This window comes from Leptonotus elevatus, chromosome 18 (genome assembly GCF_054856555.1).
Source record: "Leptonotus elevatus isolate MCC_2025b chromosome 18, RoL_Lele_1.0, whole genome shotgun sequence".
Classification (NCBI taxonomy): Eukaryota; Metazoa; Chordata; class Actinopteri; order Syngnathiformes; family Syngnathidae; genus Leptonotus; species Leptonotus elevatus.
The window spans coordinates 15,040,005-15,065,540 of record NC_141256.1 but is presented as its reverse complement, the minus strand read 5'-3'; the positions used below and the strand labels follow the sequence as shown (position 1 = coordinate 15,065,540).

General features: G+C 41.8%; 1 protein-coding gene across 11 annotated transcripts in view; it reads left to right on the top strand.

Moving 5' to 3' along the window:
• Positions 1–1,392: 1,392 nt before the first annotated feature.
• The window catches only part of epb41l2 (erythrocyte membrane protein band 4.1-like 2), a 40,908-nt gene continuing 16,764 nt past the window's right edge, over positions 1,393–25,536 (top strand). For 3 of the 11 annotated variants that reach the window (XM_086060718.1, XM_086060715.1, XM_086060721.1), the window contains exons 1-14: positions 1,396–1,574; positions 12,888–13,104; positions 13,175–13,351; positions 14,684–14,917; positions 17,975–18,079; positions 18,260–18,302; positions 19,056–19,131; positions 19,931–20,027; positions 21,230–21,354; positions 21,433–21,520; positions 23,152–23,304; positions 23,366–23,463; positions 23,555–23,727; positions 25,399–25,484. In XM_086060718.1, coding sequence (XP_085916844.1) covers positions 12,904–13,104; positions 13,175–13,351; positions 14,684–14,917; positions 17,975–18,079; positions 18,260–18,302; positions 19,056–19,131; positions 19,931–20,027; positions 21,230–21,354; positions 21,433–21,520; positions 23,152–23,304; positions 23,366–23,463; positions 23,555–23,727; positions 25,399–25,484 — 1,656 coding nt within the window. In that variant the 5' untranslated portion in view covers positions 1,396–1,574; positions 12,888–12,903. Of the gene's footprint in view, positions 1,575–8,975; positions 9,230–12,887; positions 13,105–13,174; positions 13,352–14,683; positions 14,918–17,974; positions 18,080–18,259; positions 18,303–19,055; positions 19,132–19,930; positions 20,028–21,229; positions 21,355–21,432; positions 21,521–23,151; positions 23,305–23,365; positions 23,464–23,554; positions 23,728–25,398; positions 25,485–25,536 lie in introns of those variants that run through there. The other 8 variants (XM_086060716.1, XM_086060713.1, XM_086060720.1 and 5 more) reach the window with 5 other exon arrangements.

Here is a 25,536-nt window from a genome sequence, read left to right as displayed (position 1 = left end):
CAGATCCCCCTAAATCTACCCTAGCCCTAACCCTAACCCCCCACCACTAACCCAACTCCGAAGAAACTTTCACTAGATCCAAAACTTGACTATATTCACATTATATGTCAACCCAAACATTGCACCCTATCACTTTTTTTTTTTACATTAGAACCTGCTGATGTCTGATTGTCCTTTTCTGTCCCTTACTTTTTGGATGTGCACGCATAATGGATCCATGCTGCTTGACAAATGGTGAGTCAACCACAAAAATACACCCTTTGTTTTATGCCTAATATGGAAAATGACTGCAATTCTCTACTGTGGCTTATCAAATGTATATTTTTCTTATATTGGTATTATCTAAATGGTCTTTGTAATTGTTTTGTTTCTCATCTTTCGTGGATATAAACTTGCCTTCCACTATAAGCCAATTACGTGAGCTCCTGTAATCTGGATGTGGGTGCATGTGAGGTATGTGTGTGTGTGTGTGTGTGTGTGTGAGAGAGAGAGGGAGCGAGAGAGAGAGAGAGAGAGAAAGCAGGCACACACAAGAAAATAGAAATACACTGGGTGATGCTCGGCCTTTGAAGGTACAATTACCAAAGTAATATGAGAGGGTATAAATGGGGTTGGTTGAGGGATTGTAGATGGAATATTTTTTGACATGCCTCTGTGTTGTCTTTTGCTGGCCATTGAAATTGATGCCCCCCTCAGGTGGATGCTGCCCTGTCGCCCTCCCACCTTATACGCCACTGCTCCCTACTCATATGTATAGCACTTTAAAACAATAAATAACAGACAGTAAACACAATAAAAGAGTAAAACAATGCAGAGAGTCTTGCTGAGTTAAAAACCAAATTATACTACAGTAATGTGTTTTAACATGGGTTTTAAAGATGGGCAAAGAGGGGGCTCCAGTTTGCTGTATTTTTTTGCAATCCCTTGTACAGTATAATATTATATGCAATAATCATATAATGTTCTAAATTCACCAAAAATAATTATCATCCACTAAAAAGTTTTAAGATTGCTAAATAAGTGATAGAAAACATCGTATTTACTGCAATTATTTACTCCTTGTAGGTTTGTGATAGACAACGATGCCTTTTGATTTTAAAATTCGTCTTCGTCGTCATCGTACGAACGGACGTGCGTCGTAAAACGAGGATCCGTCCACTATACGTATTGTGCAATACCTGTCAACGCGTTGCAGGGACTAATCAACTCCGTTAGAGGATGCTAGAACGCCACACTAGCAAACCCACATCCGCGTTGAACGCTCCCTCCAAAGTAGTTGACCAATCACGTCGCAGAACCCAAACTGTAATCCCCTTTGACCAATGACAAAGCGGAACGGGTCACTTTTTTTTTTTTTACTGTATGGGGCGGGACTTGAGGATGATTGACACGCCTTGCCTCTGCGCGTGAGCCAGATTTTCAGTGAGGACTACTCGTCCACTAGAGATTTTTGTATGCAGGAGGCTAGCAATACAGGAATTAATTCTTGAGCGGGGAACACGCCGAAAGGACAGCACTTCTTTGGAAGGTCTACATACATTTCATTTGGAATAAAAAAGAAGAAGAAGAAGCAGGTATTGTATGGTTTTGGGTTCCCAGTTAAATCACGTGATGAGTCACCCCAGACTCAATGAAATTTCTCGGGTGTTCATGCTACATCTGCAGGTACGCTCCATGCTTTAGCAACTGTACCGAATGATTTAGAACTATTTATGATTTAGAGTCATTTTTTGAGGGGTGGGGGCTTTTTTCTTTCTATCATGGTCCCCTAATCTTACGTACTCCCACGCTGGAGTGCGTACGCTTACTCGCATCGACGGTAACATTTCGTGGCCATGTCGCCGGGACGTTCGCTTTAAAAAAGTCAAATGTTCGACCTAATTTTCCCTGTAACGTTACGCTTGCATATGTCGCTTTCGTTACCGCTGGTTGTTGGCCCCTCGCTAACGTCGTCAAACATCCGCCTCCGTGACTCGAGAGCGGACAATTCATCCGTCCCGCTCTTGCGGCAAACCGTAAATAGTTTGTCGTTATTGGTGCTTTTGGGTTTTAAAACTCATTTTTTTGTTACTTTGTAACATGTGTGTCGAGTCCTTCCTGTTTATGGAGAGGCTGTAGCGTTGGCCCAATGCTGTTTAACGGTTATTCGTCGTGTTGAACGTGTTTTTCGCAAGCGAGTCTGGGAAATGTAGTCCTCACAAGACACCATAGCGTATTAAGACAAGTAGTTGCATAACATTAAATAAAGAAGCATTTTTATCAGCTTCAAGGCTACCACACTATTGCTTTACTTATATGTATTCCCTAACTCATAACAATCCACTTTTTATGTCTAACGCCTAACACTAAAGGCACTCAATAAACACTGCACTTGATTTACGAAGCGCCACCTGCAAGGTAGGCATGATGGTGACACCGCTTTGGTTGCTAAGTAACCAAACAGGAAGTAGCCTGGTGTCTTCCTGCTGGTTTGAACGGCGAAGGAGGAGATGTGACACAAAAGTGAAATGTGTGGCTGTTCGATGGGCAACAGCTAGTTTTTGTCACTTAATTTGTCATTTCAGTGTAACATCAGTTTAAGCAAGCGGTAAGACAATCCTTTTTCTGCCACCTGGATGGTCATGTACAGTTTCAGCTGTTGTTATTATTTGGTTTTTATGTGTTGAAAAAAAGATCAAAATGACACTGAAGCAACAGTGAATGCATCTTGCCCCGCAGCCTCATCCTCAGTGTGCGTCTGTGTTTATCGTTCACCTTTAACTGTCCACGCCATGTTCACGGAACAGTGGCGGCTCTGTTCCGCTCGCTAATGAGAGGCCTTAATTGGTCGCTCTGTGGAGAGATTCCTCCGCTCATTAAAAAGAGCTTCAGCTTGACACACGTTTGATGTTCTTTTTTCCCCTCCGATATTCCATCTAAAAACAGTACTGTAGTGATGACCTATAGGTGGTAGTGGTACCCTGGTGTACATTAAGTTCTTTATTTGGCTATAGTTCTCGGACTACCACCAGGAGGAGGAGGGCGGCTTTATAGAAGACACCAGGAAGACGAAAATAGCGAAGGCGAGAGGAAGTGCAAAGGGACGTCAGGGAGGCAGGAAGTGAAAACGAGGCTGAGCGAGAGTGAAGGAGAGAGTGACAGATATTGCTTAACCATTCGGAAAAGGCTATGGGAACATCCCTTGTGTGTGTGTTATGCATGTGTGTGTGTGTGTGTTTGCCCTGACCCTGTGGGTTCAACGGGAATACATCGACTCGCACTGGCAGCTCCCACTGTAACGCAAAGCTTTGAGTGACTTTCATGAGCTGTCGTTTCGGACGTACATCTGCAAGCAGCAGGGATGATTGGACCCTCGTCTAGATTCTTGAAATGATGACATTGAATGTATTGGATGTCTGCTTCCTGATTTGAGCTCATTTTGATTGATTCTGTAGTTGGATAATAGTCGGATGTGATCAAAATAGAAGGCCTGGAATACACCAAAAAATGGCTGCAGCACAGCAACATGGATGACTTCCTGTAATTTTCGGGCCTTTTCTTTGCCACAAAAGTGTTTCACGGGAATAAATATTTTGACAGATCGGCCAAAAATCTGTAACAAAAAATTCACAATTCAACTCATTGTTACGCTGAATGTTGTTGTAGTTTCCGGGATCCTTGTGCTTATTTCTTTTCTAGGACACCCATCTTGGGGTCAAAGGAGACAATGACGCTGTCATTGGAGAAAATACCGCTTAAAGTAACTTTCAGTTTACGTTTATTATGGCCATATGGACAAAGTCGGTAACATTATGCCTGAAGGAAGACCACGTTTCTCATGAGGACAAGCGCATTGCGTCTTTTTTTAGCTCACGACATTCAAATTGACTTCCGTCTTTGTAACGAAATGGGTGAAGGGGGAAGTGTTGTATGCCATGAAGCAGTCTTTTGTGTGACCATCCTCCTCAAAGTTGTTTAGTGCCAGTAAAAATTCAACTCGTTCTAAGTCGACGTTTCATCAGAAGAGTTATGAAAATATTTCATTAAGGTTGAAAAGTTCCTTAGTGCTACTTTAACAAAGCAAGTTATTTAGTTTCTGGTTCCATGGTCATCACAAAATCATTAATATCTCGCGCAAGCAAAATTTGAAAAGTGAAGTCTTTCTGCCTTGTTGCTTTTGTATTTCGAAATCGCAAGTAAACATGTTTATCACCGGTGAAGTGGAAATTTAGCGGTGGGCCGTGACCACTCGGCGGCATTACAAAGCCTTACGCACCGGCGGGCATGGCGGGAATCAAAGTCGTACAGGTCAAGATCAGAGAGGCGCGGATGAAAGGCCGCTATAATGCAATGTTCATCTCGTTTCTACCGCCATGGAGACAGCGGAGGAGGCGCAAAGTGATGAAGATATAAAGGACACGTGGGAAGGAATGGGGCAAAAGTGCAAGGTTCATTCAATGGCAAAAGCAGAGTGTATAAAACAATTATGTGGTGTTGACTGTGGCCTTTTAAGTGTTTTATTCTTTTTGAACCATGAGGATTAGTAGGGTGCAATTGTTTGCTTGTTGAATAGCTCTATTAAGTAAGTCCAACAACAAACCACTTCAGAAGAGACCAAAATGACTTCCTCTAGCAAGTGTGAGTGACTGAGAGCAACGATGGAATACTAGAAAAAAAAAAAAAGAGAGAGAGAGTGGGCCTGTGGCGTTGGCAGAGGTCCAAACATGGTTAAAAACAGATTAATCAGCATCGGGTCACATTCTCTCAAGAGAGGGAGTGAACAGAGGTCATATCGACATGCAGCCCTCGTCGTGTTTTTTTTAAAGGCCACTTGATGGGGAGCGACGCTAGACAAGTGGTAATATTGTGCGCTGATTTAAACGCACACTGACTACATTGATGGGTAAGCACGTTCGTCTGCTGCTTTGGGCTGAGGGAAAAAGTCGACCAATTTTGCTCGTGTCGACAACAAAAAATGTTTCCGCGAAACTTTTAAAATACATTCTCAAACATATTTGTCGCACCCGGAACCAATGTTTGGCCACTTCCGTGTTTCTGCACGGACATTTGTAGCTGTGCATTTTATCTAATTAATCAATAGGATAATCGATTCTAAAAAAAAAATAGTTTGTGACAGCCCTCCTTTATAGTCACATATTCGTCTTAGCACTAAAAAACACATGCGCAAAAATACTGCAGTTTCACTATATCACGGTACTGCAATTATCTCTAAAATGTGTTATTTTAAAATGTTTGAGTAAACATCTTTTTTGGTAAAAAAAAAAAAGAAAATGAACAAATGCATTTTTTTCTAAACTAAATTACAATGCAGTACAACTGTAAAATGTGTTGCTGTTTATCTACTTTTAACCACTAGCCATGCTCGTTTGCTCGTTAGCTGGTTAGCTGCCTCGGTAGCTAATCTATATTCACTTGACCTCTCAAAGACACGCAAAATCTTTATGTTGTGTAAATGTTCACTTCAAGAGGTATTTTAGTCACGTTAACTTGAATTTGTCGAAGGCCATTTCGTAAATATATTGTTAGTTGTAGTACGGCTGTAAAATGAGTTGCTGTTTAGTAACCACTAGCCATGCTAGTTAGCTCGTTAGCTAGTTAGCTGCCTCGTGTAGCGAATCTAAATTGACTTGACCTTATCTGACACGCAAACTCTTTATGTTGTGTTCACTTCAAGAGGTATTTTATTAACGGGAATTTGTTGAAGGCCTTTCGTAAATACGATATCGTTATTCATTAGGAAGTATTGTCTCCCCGAGCAGCCACTCTTCATAAATACGTTTTGCTTATTCTTCCTCCAACAAGCTGCGGGACTCCAAAAAGTCTCAAATGAGTCGACCCCCAGCTCATATTGACAATGCAAAGGTTTAGTAGTTTTAACTGTGACTTTTAAAACTGTGCTATAGCTTGAACCCATTACCTGGCCCAGGTCTAGTTTATTGAGTGTTTGTGTAATTCCCTTTTAAATGGCTACACATCTGTAAGGAAGATGCATTTGTGGGGTGAGCAGTCAATTCACGGCCTCTCACTGGTATTTAGTGTTTACGTTTTAGTAGAGACACAAGTGTCATTTCCAAGCTTTCAATTTCAGCTTGAAATGGTGCATCGTCTTCTCTCCACCTGCATCTTAGCCTAGCCTCGTCAGTTGTTTGGCACCTGTTGCCACCACCTTCTATGGGATGTAGGTCTCCATGGCGACACCACACCCACTCGCTCCCGACTCAAGACTCCCAAACGTGTCGTCAGCTGTTTGCAGTTCCATCACGAGCTTTGCCTGCCGGCTAATATTTGTTCTGCAGTCCCTCTGGCACGCATTGGTGAACTCGCTCCATCATCCCCCCATCCCGGGTTCCGCCCATCCCGGCTCGCTCGCACGTTCTCACAGACGGTGCTCGCGCCTCACCTCACTAATCGCTGAATGGGAGAGTTTAGCGGGCAACAATAGCACATATGAGCCCAGCCATTATTCTCACTCACGCAGCGAAAAGAGAGATTTTGGCCAACATGAGTTGAGGCTAGCATAGGACATAGTTTCAACACTTGCACGCTTTTCCTGCTCTGAAATGGTTGAACCATTTGTCATTGGTTTTTGGGCGTTTTTATAGATTGATGGTTTTAGACGTTACCACTGTATGTCCGGCCTTTTTTTTGGTTTTAGGGAATTGAATTCAGCGTCAGGTTGGTGCAGTTGCATGAACGAGAAGCCTGCTCAGATGAGAGGCAAAAACGTCTTCCAAGGCAACCAGGACAGTCCAGTCGCAATCGTTCCATGTCCTGACAATCATAAGTAGATGCTGATGATTAGCCGATTGCGAAGTCACAGTGATCGTTGAAATACTGTTCGCAATGATTGTTTTTGAAGAACAAAAAGACCAGCTCATGCGGCAGACAAGTAAGATGGAGGCCGTAATGGACGGACGGACACGCCGACAGATAGAAACACGCACACACACACACAGATTATCCCTTGTGTAATCCTCAGTTTGAGGATCAGTGTGCAGTGTGACAGAAGCAGCCATGTTTTCACACCGCCAGCCTGTGTGTGAGTTGATCAAGTTCGAATAAACTTTTAATACAGTGCAAATACATTTTAACAATTTAAATTCAGCGCATTAGGACAAATTGTATTTTATGAGTTTGGTGTGGAGTATGTTACTGCCAGGTTGTGTTTCCTGCAGTTGAGTAGTTGAGCGCTGACAGAACTCAGTTAGGGATCATAAGAAAAAACGAGGAAAAGGGCACTTCTCGTAGGTTCCGGCATGTAACATCAGCCGGCTGTAAATCTGCTCCGGGTCTGAAACGGAGGTTTAGGCATGACCGTAATCTCTTTTGTCACTTGTACGCCTGCTCAATAATCTTTATTTTTGCTGCAGTAATCTCTTGTCTCCATGGGGATTTATGTTTGGTTTCCATGAATGCTGTTGCCGTGGAAACCCCCCCTCCTCTGTCCTGACACTGCCCCCCGTCCGTGCACGGGACGCAAAGGGGCGGGCGGGTTTTTCTATACATGCCTTCATTAGACTTTGTTATTGTCACACATGCGTAGCCAGATAATTGAAAAAAGAAAAAAAAAACACGAATTATAGCAGGATCAGGAAGTCATCGCCATGCCGACGACCCCTTAAATCCAGACAGACAGCCGTAAAGTTGTAAGTGTGTGAGTGGGCGGGTCTGTAGGGCTCGCTTAAGTTGTTTGGCGGCTGTTAAAAATGGCTTACTCATTCATCACACTTGGAATCGCCGTGTTATTTTATTGTTCAGGCTAAATTAATTACCTCAATAAATATATATATCCAGGTGAAAATGTATGAATGTTTATATGTACATTCTAAACAATTAAAAAAAAATTTTTTTTTAATACATTAACACATTACAAAAATATGACAGAGAATGTTGATTCCCCCTCCTCCCCCACCCAACTGTTGTGAAGCTAAACAAATGCTAAAGGACAAAATATTGTTAAACTGTCAAATGTTCGGCGTGTTACTCATAATATATACTGTGTTAACTGGCTAAAAATAAGTTTAGTTTATTAATTTTTTTAATTAATCTGGCAAATATTAGAAATCAGCATCGGCTTTAAAAAAAAAAATTTGATTGGGCCCTACCTAAAATTGACTCAAACCTACAGGTCAACTTAGTATATATATATATATATATATATATATATATATATATATATATATATATATATTTAGCCATTCGGTTAGTCAGCAGCATTGAGGGCACATTCCTTAGTCAGATATTGCAAATAAATGATTATTTTGCCATCAAAAACCCTTCAATCCTTAGTCATGTTTTGTTGTTTTATTGTTTGCGTCATCGGTATTCTGCTGGCCTTTTTTTTCCCCCCTACTAAATTATTATTTTTTTGCTGCATTTTGGTCAAAAGCCAGTGTTTTTTTGCGAAGCCAACCGCATCTTCTATTGCTGATGGCTAAAGAACGGAAAAGGCTCGAAACCAGCTTTTTTTGAATGAAATAAGAGGGCTGCTCTTTTATTTTGATAGGTTACATTGTTACCAAACAGAAAATTCTGTGGGTCTTGAAAGATAAACCGCCAGTAATAAAGAGGAACTCTGCTTTGAAAATGGCCCGCGGAGCGAAACAGGCCCATTGAATTTGTTGATAAATTGAGACGAGATCATCAGTATTTCAGTATGCTTGTATGTTGTATCCTTTTTGAGGCATATTTGTTTAGAGTGCGGTGTAAAAAATATGGGCCTTGGCTCCGTCAACGTTGGGAAACACCGCCTTAGCTGAATTGCAGACTGGAATGGGTCCATTGGAGCTGAAGTGACAGTCCATTAGTAGACATGCTCGCTCTCTCTCGCCCTCTCTCTCACCCTCTCTCTCGCCCTCTCTCTCTCTCTCCATGCCCCTTTTCGCCTCTCTCCAACTCCCCTCCTCTCCTCTCTCTCTCTCTCTCTCTCTCTCTCTCTCTCTCTCTCTCTCTCTCTCTCTCTCTTGTCATTTTCTGCCCTCGTTTCCGCGGGTGAAAGTCCCGCGGGAGGCAGGCGCTCAGCTCCACGGGAGAGCCGACGGGATGAGGGAGAGGAAAATGGCACTGACAGCTTTGTAGGTGGGAGACCAAAGTGAAGGAGAATATACTGTAGGCAGGTGTAAGACGAGCTTTTTTTTTTTTTTTGAAAAGACGGAAAAAAGAAGTGGTGTGAAAACAAGAGGATAAAAAGAGGACAGGAGCTTGAAGGGGAAAAGAAAAGCAACAGTAGGTAAGGAGTCGGACATGCGTTAAGACGACAGCTCTTTTCCAAGAACGTTTAGTTAGTACCTGCTTGTGTATCGGTAAATAATTGTTATTTTGCCACAAAATACCCTTCCTCAGTTTCATTGTTGTCGTTTTATAGGTTAGGTTATGTTAAATACAAAAAATAACTTTCAAAATGTTAGAAAAACAAACAAACAAACATGCGGGGTTTCATGAGATTTGTGACACTCCCAAGTTTGTTTTGTCCCCCCCCCCCCTTCAGCCTCCATTAAGAGCACTAATTGGCTGTGAAATCACCAGCTCGTTCGAAACTCAAACAGACGCTGTAACCGTCTTATCTGTCCATCTCAGCTCACAAACCTGCTGCCATAAAACATTCACCGTGTGCATGTGTGCGTATATATGCAGCGAGGCCGTAATCGTGTCACCGCCATTGTTTCTACAGACTGTGGGAAGACGAGTGAACCCGGAAAGGGGGGCAAGATAATGCGAGGGACCCATTGGAACGGGGACTGAAAAGAGAGCCCGGAAGAGACGCATTGTGAGCGCAGGGAAATGAGTTGAGCTGAGATTTATCAAAAAAAAAAAAAAAAAAAAGGCACCCTGAGAGTGGGAGAAAGTTGAGGTACAAAGTTGCGAGGGGGTAGGAAGAGGTCCTCGCCGTTTTAAAAAAAGTAGTAGAGCCGTAAAATGGCAGTGACCGACATCTTGCATAAACAAGATGCACATTGATGCCAACACGCACTCGAAATAGGGATGGGGTACCTTTCACATTTGAACAAACAGCGATACAAATTTGGACCAAAAAGTAAGTAAGTCACACTTTTTTTTCATAGTTTGGCTGGTCAGTTGACGGCAGCGAACTAATTCCATTTGGATTCACTACGTCCACTTCTAACTATGGAAAAGTTTGTTAGTTACCATTAGGTAGAATCCCGTATCAAATTGTGACCAAAGGTAGAATTCTGGTCGGCCATTGTGCCTTTTTAGTGCGGTAAATAGTAAATCCTTGCTAATGCTAAATGCTAAACTAGCGATGCGTCACACATTAGTTGAAATGACTACCGTAGTCAACTACTACTTCTTCTTCCATTTTTTTTTAAACTTTGTTTTGGCGGTTTGCAAATACTTTCAGGCCATTACTGCCACCCTCTAGCATGCTGAAGAAGGTCGTTTTTTGTGAAATAGATGTTGCCCAAAAAATGCGACCTATACTCCATAGTGCGAAAAATACGGTATGTTTAATAAATCTGATATTGTTTATTGTAATACAGATTCATTTATTTCTTCTGTTTGTTAAAAATACATGGGAAGAGGACCTAAAAATTGGGACGCACGATAATGCTATTTTCAGACCGATAACGACAAACCAATAATTTCGAAAGTGCCAATGTCGACAACCGATAAGTAAGCCGATAATTGTTTACGAATTAACTTGAAGACAAATATACTTTGGAGTCCTACTATAAGTCTTAACATGTACAAATACATTGAAACATTGTGTGAAGCACCATAAAGCTGAATTTGATTGATATCTCTGCTAGTAGCTCATTTTGAGTTTGCCAAAACAAAAGTTTTAAAAATGCAAGAAAAAACTGCAAGGGTAGCATTTTGGGGAGACAAAGTAAAGAAAGCCCACACTGGCGACTGCCATGTCGCCATGATGCATCTTCTGCAGACACAAGGTCGTGCACATTATGAAACCGTGAAACTGTTAACTGTCTTCTTGAGCACATCTTCCGCATTAATATTTATCTCCTGCCCTCCTTATCTGCCGCAAGTTTGCACATGCACCTCTCTTCTCCACCATCCATCCATCTTGGCCTCCCTCATTAGCCGACCATGCATAAGGAGACCTGTTCTATTTTTATTCCCGTGTCCCCCCCCTGCTGCTTCACGTTGACGCTGCAAAGGCAGAAAAAAGGTGACGAGAAACGAGAGTACAGACGGCGTAGCGAGAGGGAGGGAGCACCTGCGATTGGCGGCCGCTGTGAGATTTAGAAGACTTTGAAAGGACGTTGGACAATGGCTTAATCGGAAATGAATCACGCTTTAATCCCCGGCCCGAAGCTGTTTGTTTGCACACACGGTCACGCACACGCATAATAATGCAGTGGAAGTCGAACGCAATCCGTTCCGTGACGCTCCATGTTTTTTTCTTTTTTTCTCCCCATAGGAAATAATGGAAATAGAAATCATTAGCTCATGGGTCAAACTGTGGCCATCACTAAAACTTGCGTACTTCACTGCCAGCTGTTTTCTGTATTGCCAACAATGAGCTTGTGTACTGACTGTCCAAATGTGTCTGTCGATTGCGGACAGGACTGCCAGAGATATTTAGGTTGATAAGTGGGAGTGTGTGTGCGTGTTAGTCACAGCAGCAGGATTTAAAAAAACAGTGACGGCAAGAAAAATATTCAGGTGTTATTCCCCCTTTTTGCAGCGTGATGGTTACGCAACAATTCCGATTTTGTTTATAAATTGGTGTAATGTGAGCCAAAGGTTGAGTTATCCTTCTTTAAAACCAAAAAAAAACAAAAAAACAAAACATTTATGACTTTCTTTACTGCCATTCTTCAGAGAAACGTGGCTGACTCAGCTAAAGACAAACATGCCAGAAAGCATGCAGCAGTCATGTGACTTATTTATAAAAGATTATTCTGCATATTCAAATCTAAGGTGGTGCGCTGTGAAAAATTTATGCTGATTACAAAAACTCTCACTGGTGTGATCTACTAACTGCATCAGCTAAACATGATGACTGCAGGAATTTTTGAATTTTTACTGTACTTCTTTTATTTATATTACAATAGAATGAACAGTATAATTGATAAAAATCCAAACTTTCAAAGAGTTACTTTTACAAACTGTATGTTATTCATTTGTGTTCTAATATGTTTTATTTTCAGTTTCAAGACAGCTGTTTTGTATTTATTATAACAATGTTATGGTCACAAAACTTTTTTTTTCTTTTACATGAATGATATATTGTCACCTATTAACTCATTCACTGCCAATGACGGTTATAAACATCAAAAATCATTTTAACTATTTCTGTTAGTTGAACATTTTATTTCTACTTTGAAAACCTAGATTGTACATTTAGAACTGATATAAAATGTGTGATTAATTGTGAGTTAACTATTGAAGTCATGCGATTAATTACGATTAAAAATTTTAATCGCATGAGGCCCCTAATTTTTAATAATCATCTCGTCGGGCGATAATTTTTTTTTAAATCGTAATTAATCGCATGACTTCACTAGTTAACTCACGATTAATCACAAATGTTATATCTGTTCTAAATGTACAATAAAAAAAAAAGAAGTTTTTATACTCTTGTTAACAAAAATAGAAATAAAATGTTAAACTAATAGAAAAAGTGGAGAGAAAAAAAAGTTAAACTAATAGAAATAGTTCAAATGAATTTTTGACGTTTATAGCCGTCAATGGCAGTGAATGAGTTAACCAAGCATACTGGGATGCACATCCACATCCACACACACACATATACATACAAGTACATTTTAAATTTGCCCCATGAAGTCACTTGAAAGTAAATGATGAGTAAGTAAATCAAATACATTTGATTTATTAATTTCCGATCATTAAAAAAAAAATTTTATACCATCCATCCTCACGCTCCGTTCTGCCCTGGGCAGGTCGTGACGTGTCGCCATGACAACAGAGGCAGGCTCCGAGACAGAGGTGAAGGAGAAAGCGGAGAAGTCCGCCGCCCTGCTCGACCAATCGGAGAAGGCCACCGCCGAGAGCCAGGAAGTGGCCGCCACCGAGGGAGAGGCGGAGAAGGAGAAAGAGGGCAAGGGGATATCGCGCTACCTGCCGACATGGTTTAAGAAGCAGAAGTCTCAAAGCCAGGTACATCCATACGGGACGGCACAGTCCTGCTCTTTTCACCTTTCAAATAAACGTGATGTTTTGTGTATAGACCTCCCCGACCAAGGAGGTGCCATCACCAGAGCAGGCCGCCAGCGACCAGGAAGAGGTCCCGGAAGTGAACGGACACGCAGAGGAAGTCGAAGAGAAGGAGGCGCTAAGTCCGGCCCAGGAGCAAATAAAGGAAAAGGAGGCTGAGTCACATTCGAACGCCAGCGCAGACACAGAGGTGACCTTTTGTAATAACCTCACATGCATACTGTACAAATGGTCGCTGTCGGGTGGAAGGAAACCCCTTGCGTCCAAATATGGTCAATTCATATTTTTTCAATATCAAAACTATTGTTCGTTTCTACTTCGTCTGTTACGTTTACACATTATTAACCAATTTATTTAAGCGTTGTAAAACTCCGCCTCTTAACTCAGTCTGCGGGAGCCGTGCGGCATTATGTTGACACTGTATATTACCTAAATCTTGTATTTTATTGTAATTTTGGGGGGGATGTTAATAATAATAATAGTACAAAATGCTCTGTTGTTGTCAGAAAAAAAACTCAATAAAATTAAAGTTCTAAAAAAAAAAGAATGAAAGTCTGGATGTTTGCAGGACAGTAACAAATGAAAATCGTCACTTCTGACTTTTGGGAAGTATTAAAGGCTTTTTGCATACTGTATGTCTACTTCTAAAAGCAAAATAAATCATTTAAATACTGTTTTGAGGTGGAGACGTACTGCCTGAAGCGTGTTGCTAACCGCGTTGGCGGCTAGCCAGGGGCTGTGCCACATTTGGGTTTGTTTACAAAGTCGGTTACACTTCCCCTCCTTTGCGAATATGTTATGCCCCAAAAAGTCATGAAAATTGAAGTGGTGATAAACAGTTTCAAGCTGTGTCAACACATTTGTAATATAGTTATCAGCTTCTTTTTTTTTTTTCATTTACAGCAATTACAGTATTGTCAAAAAATTCTCGGTAATCGCTTTACAGGCTCACTGTAAAGCAGGTTTATTTGGTGGCGGTTTAGTTTGACTGAAGGGCCGTGTTGAAAGGTTTAAAATCTGTTTAACAGCTCAGTAATTAATTCGGATGATCTCCTTTACAATATAAAAAAATGAAACAAAGCAAAGAACACATCTGTGGGTTTAAGTGCTGGCAATTATTGCTTCGCGGGCTGGCAGTTTGCACCAGCCCACGCAGTAAAAACCGCAAGCGAAACCACTGGTGAGATAATAAAGGGGGGAAAGTGTCGTAACCGTCGGCCAGCAATTTTGCTTTGCGGAGCTGTTTTTGACCACAGACCAGGCGTCGTGAACCTTTTACTATTTTTCTTTTTCTTTTTACATGTTGAAAGTCATCCGCCTCCGCATATTTGTTGCTCAGCCCCCCCCCCCCCTGCTCAGTGTTCCATCCAGTGGTCACAATGAGCCACTCAGGCCCACCCTGTGACATCAGCTCCTCAGTCGGCGTGCCAAAAAGAGCCGCCCACCTTGCATTTTTCTACAAGCACGCACGAGGAGGAAGCGCTTGAGAGAATTTTTAAACGGCCGCTCCTCCGCTTTTCAGCCTGCCGGGGAAGAGAAAGTGGAGGAGAGGAGCGCCGAGGTCACCAAAGCCTCAGGTGAAGGAGGTGAGCAGGAGCAGCCAGTGAAGGAGGACGTGAAGGAGCGAGCGGAGGCAGGCGACGGCCAGACCTCCATTTTCCAGTCGCCGCTGCGCTTGGTGAGGAAGAGCAAGATGAAGCTGGTGGTGTGTCACGTCACCCTCCTGGACGGCTCGGACTTCACCTGCGAGGTGGAGGTGAGACTCCCCCCCCACCCAATACATGCTAGTGATGTCACTGTCGAATATTTTTAGAATCGAGTGATCGATCGATTATTCGATCGATTAATCGACTAATCTGATTCATTTTAATTTTGCATTTAAGTGTATTTACAAAAGCATTTTCCCCTGCTTACTGTTTATTAACCAGTGATTGGTGGTTATTTTGTACATTTTTACCAAATTTCTTTTTTTATAAAAAAAATCTGAAAAACAACAAAAAATATTCTGAAAAACGGGACATTTAAAAAAAAAACATATTTTTTTTACTCACTAATAACGGACACTTTCAGAGGTAAAAAAATGTATATAATTACTCTGAAAAAAAACAGAAGCTGGTGCTCTGTTTCTAAGAATATTTTTCCCGTTTTTCTGAATATTTGTTTTGTTTTTCAGAATATTTTTTATGACAGAAAAAAAAAATCAGTAAAATTGTTTTTTGTGGGGAGGGGGACTGAAAAAAAAATACACAAAAATTAGTCAGAAAAACAGGAGTTTTTTGTTTTTGTTTTAGTGAATGCAATACACTTCCGTAATTTCGTAGTTTGTATTTGTATAGTGATTTTAATTTTCCTGAGTAAAAATTGATGTTTGCAAATGTCTTATTTTGATTTAACACAGAAGATAATCAGTCTTCTTTCATGACGGACTACAGTAATCAATCAGTTGATATGCTGAAATTAGAGGATTTGGACAATTTTAATTGAAAAAAATTACTCGTTTAAAATTAAAATAGTTGTCGATTAATTTGATAATCAATTCCTTGCCGATCTAATCGATTAATTTTGACTGCTCTAATACATGCGTCATGTCGCTTTGTCTATTGAACTGAGTCGCTTACACTAAACTACAAGCGCGCCGTTTTCTTTTGTCAGTCACTCACGACTCTCCATCAATTATGTCATTGCTAATCGGATCTGTTTTGCAAGTGCACGTGAGGACGCGATCAACTTTCTGACTCGCTTCTTCTAGACACTCGCATTGTTTGGGTGGGGTCCGAGGGAATAATCCTGCCTAAAGCAGAGTTTGGTGCTGCTCATACATACACACACGCGTATTCATCAGATTATGTGAGGGGATGCAGGTGGGGGACCCCCCCCCCCCCCCCCCCCTAGATTAGTTTCCTACATCTGCTGCTTACTACTAAGCGCAGACGGTGGATTCTTATGATGTCACCGTTCAGATAACACAGTGCTTTATAATGATGATAATTCATTTGAGCACAATAGCCTGTAAGAAATAACGCAGACGCATATTTGAATAATATTCAAAAATGTTTTACAGTGTGCCAACGCCCGGCGTCTACTGTTTTTTGAACAGAAGGCACTTTGTCCTGCAACGGATAATGCTGATACTGCAACAACTTCTATTGTCCCAAACACACACACACACACACACACACACAGGCACACACACAGGCACCCATCCATCCATCCATCCATCCATCCATCCATCCATCCATCCTTCCATCCACACACTGGCATGGGGAGGCTGGCAGAGGGAGAAAGATGCACAATGCATTCCAGAGATTAAACTCAGTATTTTGTACAGCAGCGGGTCTCACACACACCAACACGTTTCGAGGTGACGTACTACTTTATAGTGGAGCAGAACGATTGCACACTTAAAACTGAAATCCGCCACGGGGCTCGTGCGCTCGACTGTATAGAAGAACATGCCGCAGATGTTTTCTGCTGGAAGCAAAAAAGAAAAGGTCCTTTTATTCCAGATTGCCTCCACTTTTCAGCACGCCGCGCTGCCCGTCTTGAAAGTCTCTCTATCTATGGAATGCGACTCTCAACTCTGTGCACGCGCACACACACACACATTTTTTTCTCTCCATCATTTCATTCTTTGCCCCTTTTTTTCCCACCCGCTTGCTTTCTGTCTGACCTTCTGCCTGTGTAAAGGTCACTGTAGCCCGCGTGTGCTTGTGTGTGCGCACATTTTTGCGAATGTCATTGTCATTGCTCAGTGTGGAGGATTTTATGGTCCTCTGGATGGAATGCGGCCCGGAGCGCATATTGAGACAGAGATGCATTGATACAAGACGCGTAGACAGGAAGTTAACCGCACATACCAAAACGTCTCAATCTTCATAAATGGATATGTATGTTAAGATGGTAAATCTCTCATCCTTTTTTTTTGTTAGTTTTTGGCCTTTATTTAAAAACAGATTTTTCCAATATTGATAAAAAAGAGAAGAAAAGATGCACCAAACAGTCTACAGGAGTGCAAATTGAAGAAGCATACATTTGTGACAATCAATTTTTATCAATAATATGTTGGATGCACCCCCACTAGGCTAACACACGACAGTCGAATTAATACTGCGTTTATGGACCATGAATTAAAGGGATGCTTGACTCATTGAGCCATTTTCAGCTGAAAAACGTTAATATTTTGTCCAGAATGAATTTGGTAACTTCATTATTTTAATGTACAATTAATACCATTAAAATAAAATAAAAATTCCACTTGCTGTCAAATGACGATGACATCACCTGCGCTGAGGAAGTAGGTAGCGAACAATTATGGCAAGGTTTGCTGATCAAACCCAGAAAACAGGTGAGCCATGATTGGTCGTTACCTACTTCCTCAGCACAGCTGATGTCATCTTCAGTCGACTGCAAGTGGAAAAATGAGTTCTTAAAGTTATCAATTGTAGAAGAAAAATAATGAAGTTATCAAATTAATTCTAGACAAAATATTAGCTTCTTACTGCTGAAAATAGCTCATAGAGTCAAGTATCCCTTTCAGGAGCAAAATTCTCCCATTTATTGATCTCAGGGGGCGGCCATTTTGGCACTTGTAGACTTCAAATGACTTCACAGTTGCTCAGGCAACAACCAATCACGACTCACCTGCTTTCAGAGTTTGGTCGTGTGACGTTCGCAAGCTAAGCGGTGATTGGTGGGGTTGCATAACATATAAGAACATTTTTAGGTTGACTTCCCTTTTCAAATAAAAAAAATGAATTATTATCATTTTTTTCAGTCAGTGTTTCGCTAACGTTTGCCTTCTTTCTTCGTACAGAAACGAGCCAAGGGTCTGTTCCTGTTCTTCAGGGTATGCGAACACCTCAATCTACTTGAGAAGGACTACTTTGGTCTGACGTACATGGACCACCACGAGCAGAAGGTACTTTCACCTCGACAGGCACACACAAACACACCAAAGTGTACACGCAGTGGGCCAGTTCAGAAATGTTTTTCTTTCCAACACTAGTTTGCATGAGCAATCAAGTGTCACGTTTGATGAGCCCATCAGGTCCAGTGTGTAACTTGAAAGTGTCTCACACATCTTTGTTTTTGCCTGCAGTGCTGGTTGGACCCCACCAAGGAAATCAAGAGACAAATCCGTAGTAAGTTCCATTTTCAATGCCCACAGTTTTTTTATTTTTTTTATAATATATTTTGCAGACTAAAAACATAGTGTGTAGTTTGGGGTGTGGCTCTGTGTGTGGGTGTGTCAATGTATAAAAGTCAAAATGGCAGGTTTGATCCAGTCAGACTCGGCCGTTTTATACGTCCTTGAATTATTTAGGAAACTGTGATTTTGAAGCTCAGCTACGAAGTGGCTTGTCAAGCACAGTAGAGAGCTGCTAGAAAAAGTCAAAATGGACTTTGAGCCAAAACTTATCAGGAAATAGTTGTTTTATTTCAAATCAAAAACACACAATAAAAAAAACTACTTGTGGTTACTTGTTTTGTGCTTTTGTTGAAGATTACACGTCGGATGGAGCCAAAATAGCGTTACGCAATAGCGGACTCACCGTGCATTTTATTTGTGTTTATGTGTTTGTTGGTGCTGACGTGCGACATGCATCGGGCTTAGCAGCATCTAAAAGCTGCTCTTTGCCCTCGCTCGAACCCGCCTCGCTCTCCCGTGTCCAAATCACACACACACACACACACACACACACACACACACACACACACACACAGATGGGTGGAGGCAGGGACGAGGGACGGGTGGAACGATGCCAGATGGATGGAAGCGCAGACGACCCCGATCACACAAAAATCTCAGAGATTTCAGCAAATGATCCCCGTTTTTTTTTTTTCTCTTCAGTTTCTTGCTGTTTTGCCATTAACTCTTTCACATCTGTCCTTAGGTAACAACTGGCAGTTTGCATTCAGCGTCAAATTCTACCCACCTGATCCCTCGCTGCTCACTGAAGACATCACAAGGTGAACACTTAATTAACATTGTGGGGAAAATGGATTCTCTATACACAGTCATGTAAACAAAAGTCCTACCGGGTGTACCCTGACTGGCCAACATCGTACGTACACTCACAGTCAACAATGAGGCGCTCTAAAGTGGTCATGCCAGCCCAAAGTTAGTCAATTATCTTCAAACAGAAACAAATGTCTGAATTCACTTAACAGAAGCTTTAAACAGCATTCTTGCAGGTTTTTTAAAGACGTTTAAAGCAGCACTGTGTTTGCCCACTGAAGAGATCCCAAGTGAGTGGATGGCTGTCATCAAAAGTCCCCCACGCGGCTTTATTGCCTTTTTTTGAAAAGCCTTTTTTGTTTTTTTCCCCCTCGTAACCAGGATCCAGAACCGGCTACCCGCCGATGAACTCTCCCTGTGGCGTTTGAATTCTGCCATTCACTTTAAAACCTCCATTTGGATAATGAATTCCTCCGCTTAGGGCTATGCAACATCCACAACAATTCACTGACCGCAAGTTTAGCGAATGTTACGCAACTGACTTTGGGCACGCCGCGTGGAGGATTAGCAGCAAGGTTATCCCCCACCAATCGTCATACTCTCAAAATTATACAACAAACAAAGCGCCCCCCTGCCGATGTTTAATCCTCCTATTGGTGGACGGTGGTCTCCGTTTTAGGAGCACGCAGGCCAAAGGACTGCAAAAAAACATATTTTTCAGCAATTCCATTTGAGTCTGGAACAAATCTAGCCATTCATTTGACTGTGCTAGTTTGCTAACTACTAACCCACTGTGTTTCTCTTGCCAAGGTACCTGTTGTGTCTGCAGCTCCGCGAAGACGTGGCCTCCGGTCGACTGCCTTGCTCATTTGTCACGCACGCTCTCCTGGGCTCATATACACTGCAGGTAAAGTAGGTGTTAGACGTACAATGTGAAAGAAGTGACACAATTACAATTTTTTTTTGCTCTCAAATGACGCATTTGGGATCAAAACAACATAAATATAAAAAGGAAAAAACACATACACATTCCGATATCTTGTAGATATAGGCTGATATGTTTTTTTCAGGGCAGATGACCGATGCCAAGTATTAGTAGTCAAGGAGGCCGTTAACCGATATTTGAAGCCGATATTAATTTTCAGTCAAAAGTGGGAAAAAATAATGGCGTCAAAATGTGTTAAAATACAAATGCCAATCTTGACTCTGTTGTTTATAATTTAATTTAATTTAAATAAATAGCTCCCTAATACTAAAATGGTTTTAGATTTGCCTTAAATTGGCCGTCAGATTTATTTAAAAAAAAAAAAATTTTTAAATAAATAAAAAGGCAGATGCCGATATTCTTCAAAAAGCCCTTCAAAAAAAAGGTATATTATTTTTGTTAAGACAATTTTTTTATTTTTTGGTAACATCTCAGACCCCCTCGCTAAAAACTGTTATATCAAAAGTAACCCAAGTATGGATCAAAAATGGACCGATCCACTTTATGGGTCAATTTGACCCAATTTTCTGGGTTGTTTTTTACAAGATGACCCAATTTTTTTTTGACACAAGTAAAGGATCTGACCAATATTTATGAGTTGTTGAAAGACCCATTTCTTTACTCAAAAGTTGGGTCAAATCGACCCAAGTAGAGGATCGGTCCATTTTTGACCCATAGTTGAGTTATTTTTTATCTAACTGTTTTTGGAGTGTAAAATATAAAATAAAGTAAGTTACAAAATGCCCAATATAGGCTCGATTATCGGTCTATCTCTAATAAGTTGGAATCAGGCCTCTTGCAAAAAGATGAAAAGACGATGCAATATCTGCCAAAACGAGGGCAAGCATAAATGGGAAAATTATATCTGCCCAGTTAGCATAAAAAACACCCGCTACAAATCTAAAATACAGCCAAAGCATAGACGAATACACATCAATGGTGCGTTCCTCAGTACATAAGGAAATACAACCGTAAAAAAATGATCAAAACATCCATTTAAAAATCGGCAATACTTCGATATAGCATCAGTTCACTGTAGTCAAAAATATGCATCATGAAATCAAAATTGGGCGATTGCAAAAGTATGGGTCACCGGTCTCTGGTCTTCGTGTTTGATTTCACAGGCGGAAGTTGGTGACTACGAACCCGACCAGTCTCGGCCTCTGGACTACATCAGCCAGCTGACTTTTGCCCCCAATCAGAGTAAAGAAATGGAAGAGAAGATTTTGGAGCTACACAAGTCCCACAAGTAAAAGCCGAGGCATTGATGAAAGCAACTTTGATGTGTAGTCACAGTTACAAACCACTGAATTCTTTGCATTTCCAGGGGAATGACACCAGCGCAGGCCGACACACAATTTCTAGAAAACGCCAAGAAGTTGTCCATGTACGGGGTGGACATGCATCATGCTAAGGTACCAAGACGTCCGCCTCCCACAATTTCTTCATTGATGTGTGTGTGTGTGTGTGTGTGTGTGTGTGTGTGAGACTCAGCTGTACAAACACTTTGACAAAAAAGGCCATGGGAATTTACCCACCTCCCTCACTGGGCTAGCGGGGGCATCAGCCGGCACATTCCCATGTGTGTGGCCATCATGTTTGTCTTTGTGCCGGAAAACCCAGGAGGAAAATACTCATGAGAGAGGGAAAATGGCAGGCTGAAAATAGAAAAGAGCGGATGTGAGATGGAGGACAGGGCGCTCTTCAAATAAAGGGCATGCTCCCATTAGTCGCAATGTATAAGATGGGAGCTTTTTGTTGTTGTTGGTGGAATTCCTCTGTCAAAATAGTCCAAAGCAGCAAAGAGGAAGTCTGTTTTTCCCCTCCTCTAACATTGTGTTGCTATGACCACGGACTCAAACCTCTATAGTAAAAGCGAGAAATCAATGAACTGCTAACTGCTTGGCAAGGTTGTGGGACGCGCGCGCGCGTGTCCATTATCTACCTATTGCAACGTCCATTAGCAACAATTTCCCCCCTGTGTTAAGTCAATACCCCACTGACCATTACCAGATGGCCTCAGACTTAAAAGCTTTGCACCGAGTTAGCCTGCCAGCTAACCACATTACCGTTGAATAATCAACTTTGTGTCGAGACTGCAGCAAACAAAATCAAAAGAGGAGGATCTTCCCGGTTTAGAATACAAACAGTGGAAAGACCGTGCAAAATGAAAACGCATAATACATGTTTCAAGTTGGAAACGTGCCAAGACACCTCAATTATCAAGATGCAGCATTTAACTGTTTTTCACCATTTCAGTTTTCCTGATTATTTTGGCATGCGGCATGAGTCAAACCCAATTAGAACTTGAGCACCTTTCTTCATAGTAACATTTATTTAGCACTATTGTGACATGTAGTTGGCTAGCTAGCTAGGTCTACACCCCTAAAAATGTATCTTGCCTTCGTTTGGCTGCTTTAGAACGCCTCATTGTCAGCCCTGAGTGCTCGCACGTCACGCAGAGAAAGACAAAAGAGTACGAAGGGGGGGGAAAGTCAAACCTGAGTGTTTAGATCAGTGTTTCAGCTCGGCATGGCCACTTTAGAGTGCCTCGTTGTCAGACGTGAGTGCATGAACCTCTCAGAGAGAAGGTGGAAGAGAATAGGGGGGGAGGGACAAACAAATTGACCTGACAGACAACATTTGGGCAAAGGGCTTCCGGCTGGCATGGCCGCCTTAGAGCGCCTCGTTGTCAGCCCTGAGTGCTCGCACATCACGCAGAGAAAGGCAAAAGAGTGGGAAGGGGGGAAGAAAGTTAGACCTGAGTCTTTAGACTAGGGCTTCGGGTCAGCGTGCCCACTTTAGAGTGCCTCATTGTCAGACGTGAGTGCATGAACCACCAAAGAGAAGGTGGTAGAGCATAGGGGGAGTGGAAACAACTTTTGACGTGGCGGCTTTAGAGCGCCTCCTTGTTGGCCATGGTGCGAAAAAACCCAAATTGAGCTGGCCTGCAAACACTGCATTGATCTTTGAAGGTCGCTCGTTAATGCGAAAGAAATTCTAAATTGGGACACTAATCTATCCAATTGAATGTAACGCATTTCAGGATTCTGAGGGCGTGGACATCATGCTGGGAGTGTGCGGCAACGGACTGTTGGTCTACAAGGACCGTCTTCGGATAAACCGCTTTGCTTGGCCCAAAATCCTCAAGATTTCCTACAAGAGGAACAACTTCTACATCAAGATCAGACCTGGAGAGGTACGAAATGCGCCGTGAGCATGACAAGCCTGAATTTGAGGCGCTTCGTTATTTCCGACAGACGGAGCAATTTGAGAGCACCGTGGGATTCAAACTCCAGAATCACCGCTCCGCCAAACGGCTGTGGAAAGTCTGCGTGGAGAACCACAGCTTCTTCAGGTGGGAAATAAACAAAACGAAAAAAAAAAAAAAAAAACACTCTGCAAATGTCAGGAGTGACAATTCCGTGATCCTCCCTTTCATTATCCAGGCTAAACGCCCCAGAGCCCCCCATCACCCCACGCTTCTTGACTCTGGGCTCCAAGTTCCGTTACAGCGGACGCACGCAGACCCAAACCCGCCTGGCCAGCACCCTCATAGACCGGCCCGCGCCCACTTTTGAGCGCACCTCGTCGAAACGCATCAGCCGCAGTCTCGATGGAGGTAAAAAAAAAAAACACACACACACACACTGACAATAAACATGACTGGGTTGTGTTCAGCTGTACATTTTTCGCCGTCTGACCAGATACAGGAAATAGCTGCAGCTGTTTCCTGTAAAGGCAGTGTTCTGAAAGAAAGCGGGGTCCGACTAGGAAATGAATGCAGCATGTAGTGAACACAAGGCAATACAAGAGGTTCCAGAGTACCAAATTCCTCTATATGCAAATGTCGCTTGGCCAAGGCAACGTTTGGTCTGCAAAACCTCACCACAATGTTACGGTTATCTTTGGAAAGTATCACACACCTGTTTTGACAGTGCAGACTGACTGTGTGTGAGACATTGCCCCCTGCTGGAAGACCTAATCCACTACAATCAAATCAACAACTGAGGGGTCATCACAACTGTGTGGAGTTTGTGGAAAGCAATTTTACTCACCACTTTTGTCTTAATAGTATTTTTTTCCCACTTCTAAATATGACCATTTCTGTATACAGTTTTGCGTCCTAGAATGGAAATGTCACTAAACTACCATTACTTGTTAATTGTCTAAAAAAACATCCAGACTTTTATTGTCCTTCAAACATCGGCCAAAACAATTATTATACGATTATTTTCCCCTTAAAACGTTATCATCGAAGAAAACCAAAGTTTCCGACGCTGTGAAAGCACCCTGAATGCAACATTTTGCTTGCGTAGCATTAGCAACTAGCAAGTGTGTAGCGTATGCTATTCTGTTGTCCCCCAAGCGTCCTTTAAACGGTTTAATGACATCCCAGTTGGAGTTAACTGTAAAACTAAACACACGACGATAAGAATTACATCCACTGTATATTTAAATACAAAAAAAAGCTTCATTTTTAAAATATCGCTAGCCTAGCGAAGGGAGGAACCCATTCAAATGCTAACAGGAAGTTAGCATCGACTTCGGGAGTGTTTTTCCTTCAAATAAGGAATATTCACACACAAATGCTGTGGGAACACAAACCTACAGGTAAGATAACACTACGCAAAGGCACAAATTCTTGCCAATGTGTGAAAATTTTATTATTTTAATAGAATTACATCGTAACTTTATTCTGTACTCACTTTAAGTGTGTACACCATTGATGCGCTGCCCCCAAGTGGCCAAAACGCACAGGAACAGTCAGTATTTGTTCTTACTGTTTTTTCAGTTGCTATTATTTGAGTTTATTCTATTCTTATTTCACTTTTTATTGTTTTAGTTTGTCATTGTGCTTCCAAGTTGTATTTAAAGTTGATATTTCAAGAAAACTTTCTCTTCTCAAAGTTAAAGAATGCAAACATCCAAGGATATATTTTTAAATAATCGGGGGTTTTTTCCCCCTGCCAAAAATCTGTATCGGCATCGGTCTAAAAAAAATGCATATCGGTCGGGCCCTAATAATTGGCTCTACAGTATGAGGTTTGCACCCGACAACGAGGTCACGGGTTGGTCTTTATAGTCTTCATGTCACCCCAATAGAAAATTAGATTTTCCAACCAGCAGCTAAAAAAACTTTTAAGGGTTTAGAACAAATTTTTACACATGAAGAAAAATCAAAAGATGCAAGGGCCACTTTGAAATGTTGTCCCTTTGGCCATAGTTTGGACACCACTGATTCCGAGTTTTAATCTTTTGTGTGAATCTACCGGTTGTTTTGTCTCGTCAGCACCAATGATCAGCATAACAGAGGTCGGCCGCGACACTACTGAGAATGGACACGAGCCCCATCCTGACCTCCACTCTGACTCCAAGGTGTGTTTTGTCTTTTATTCCGCATTGAGATGGGCGATATTGTTGTTGCCGG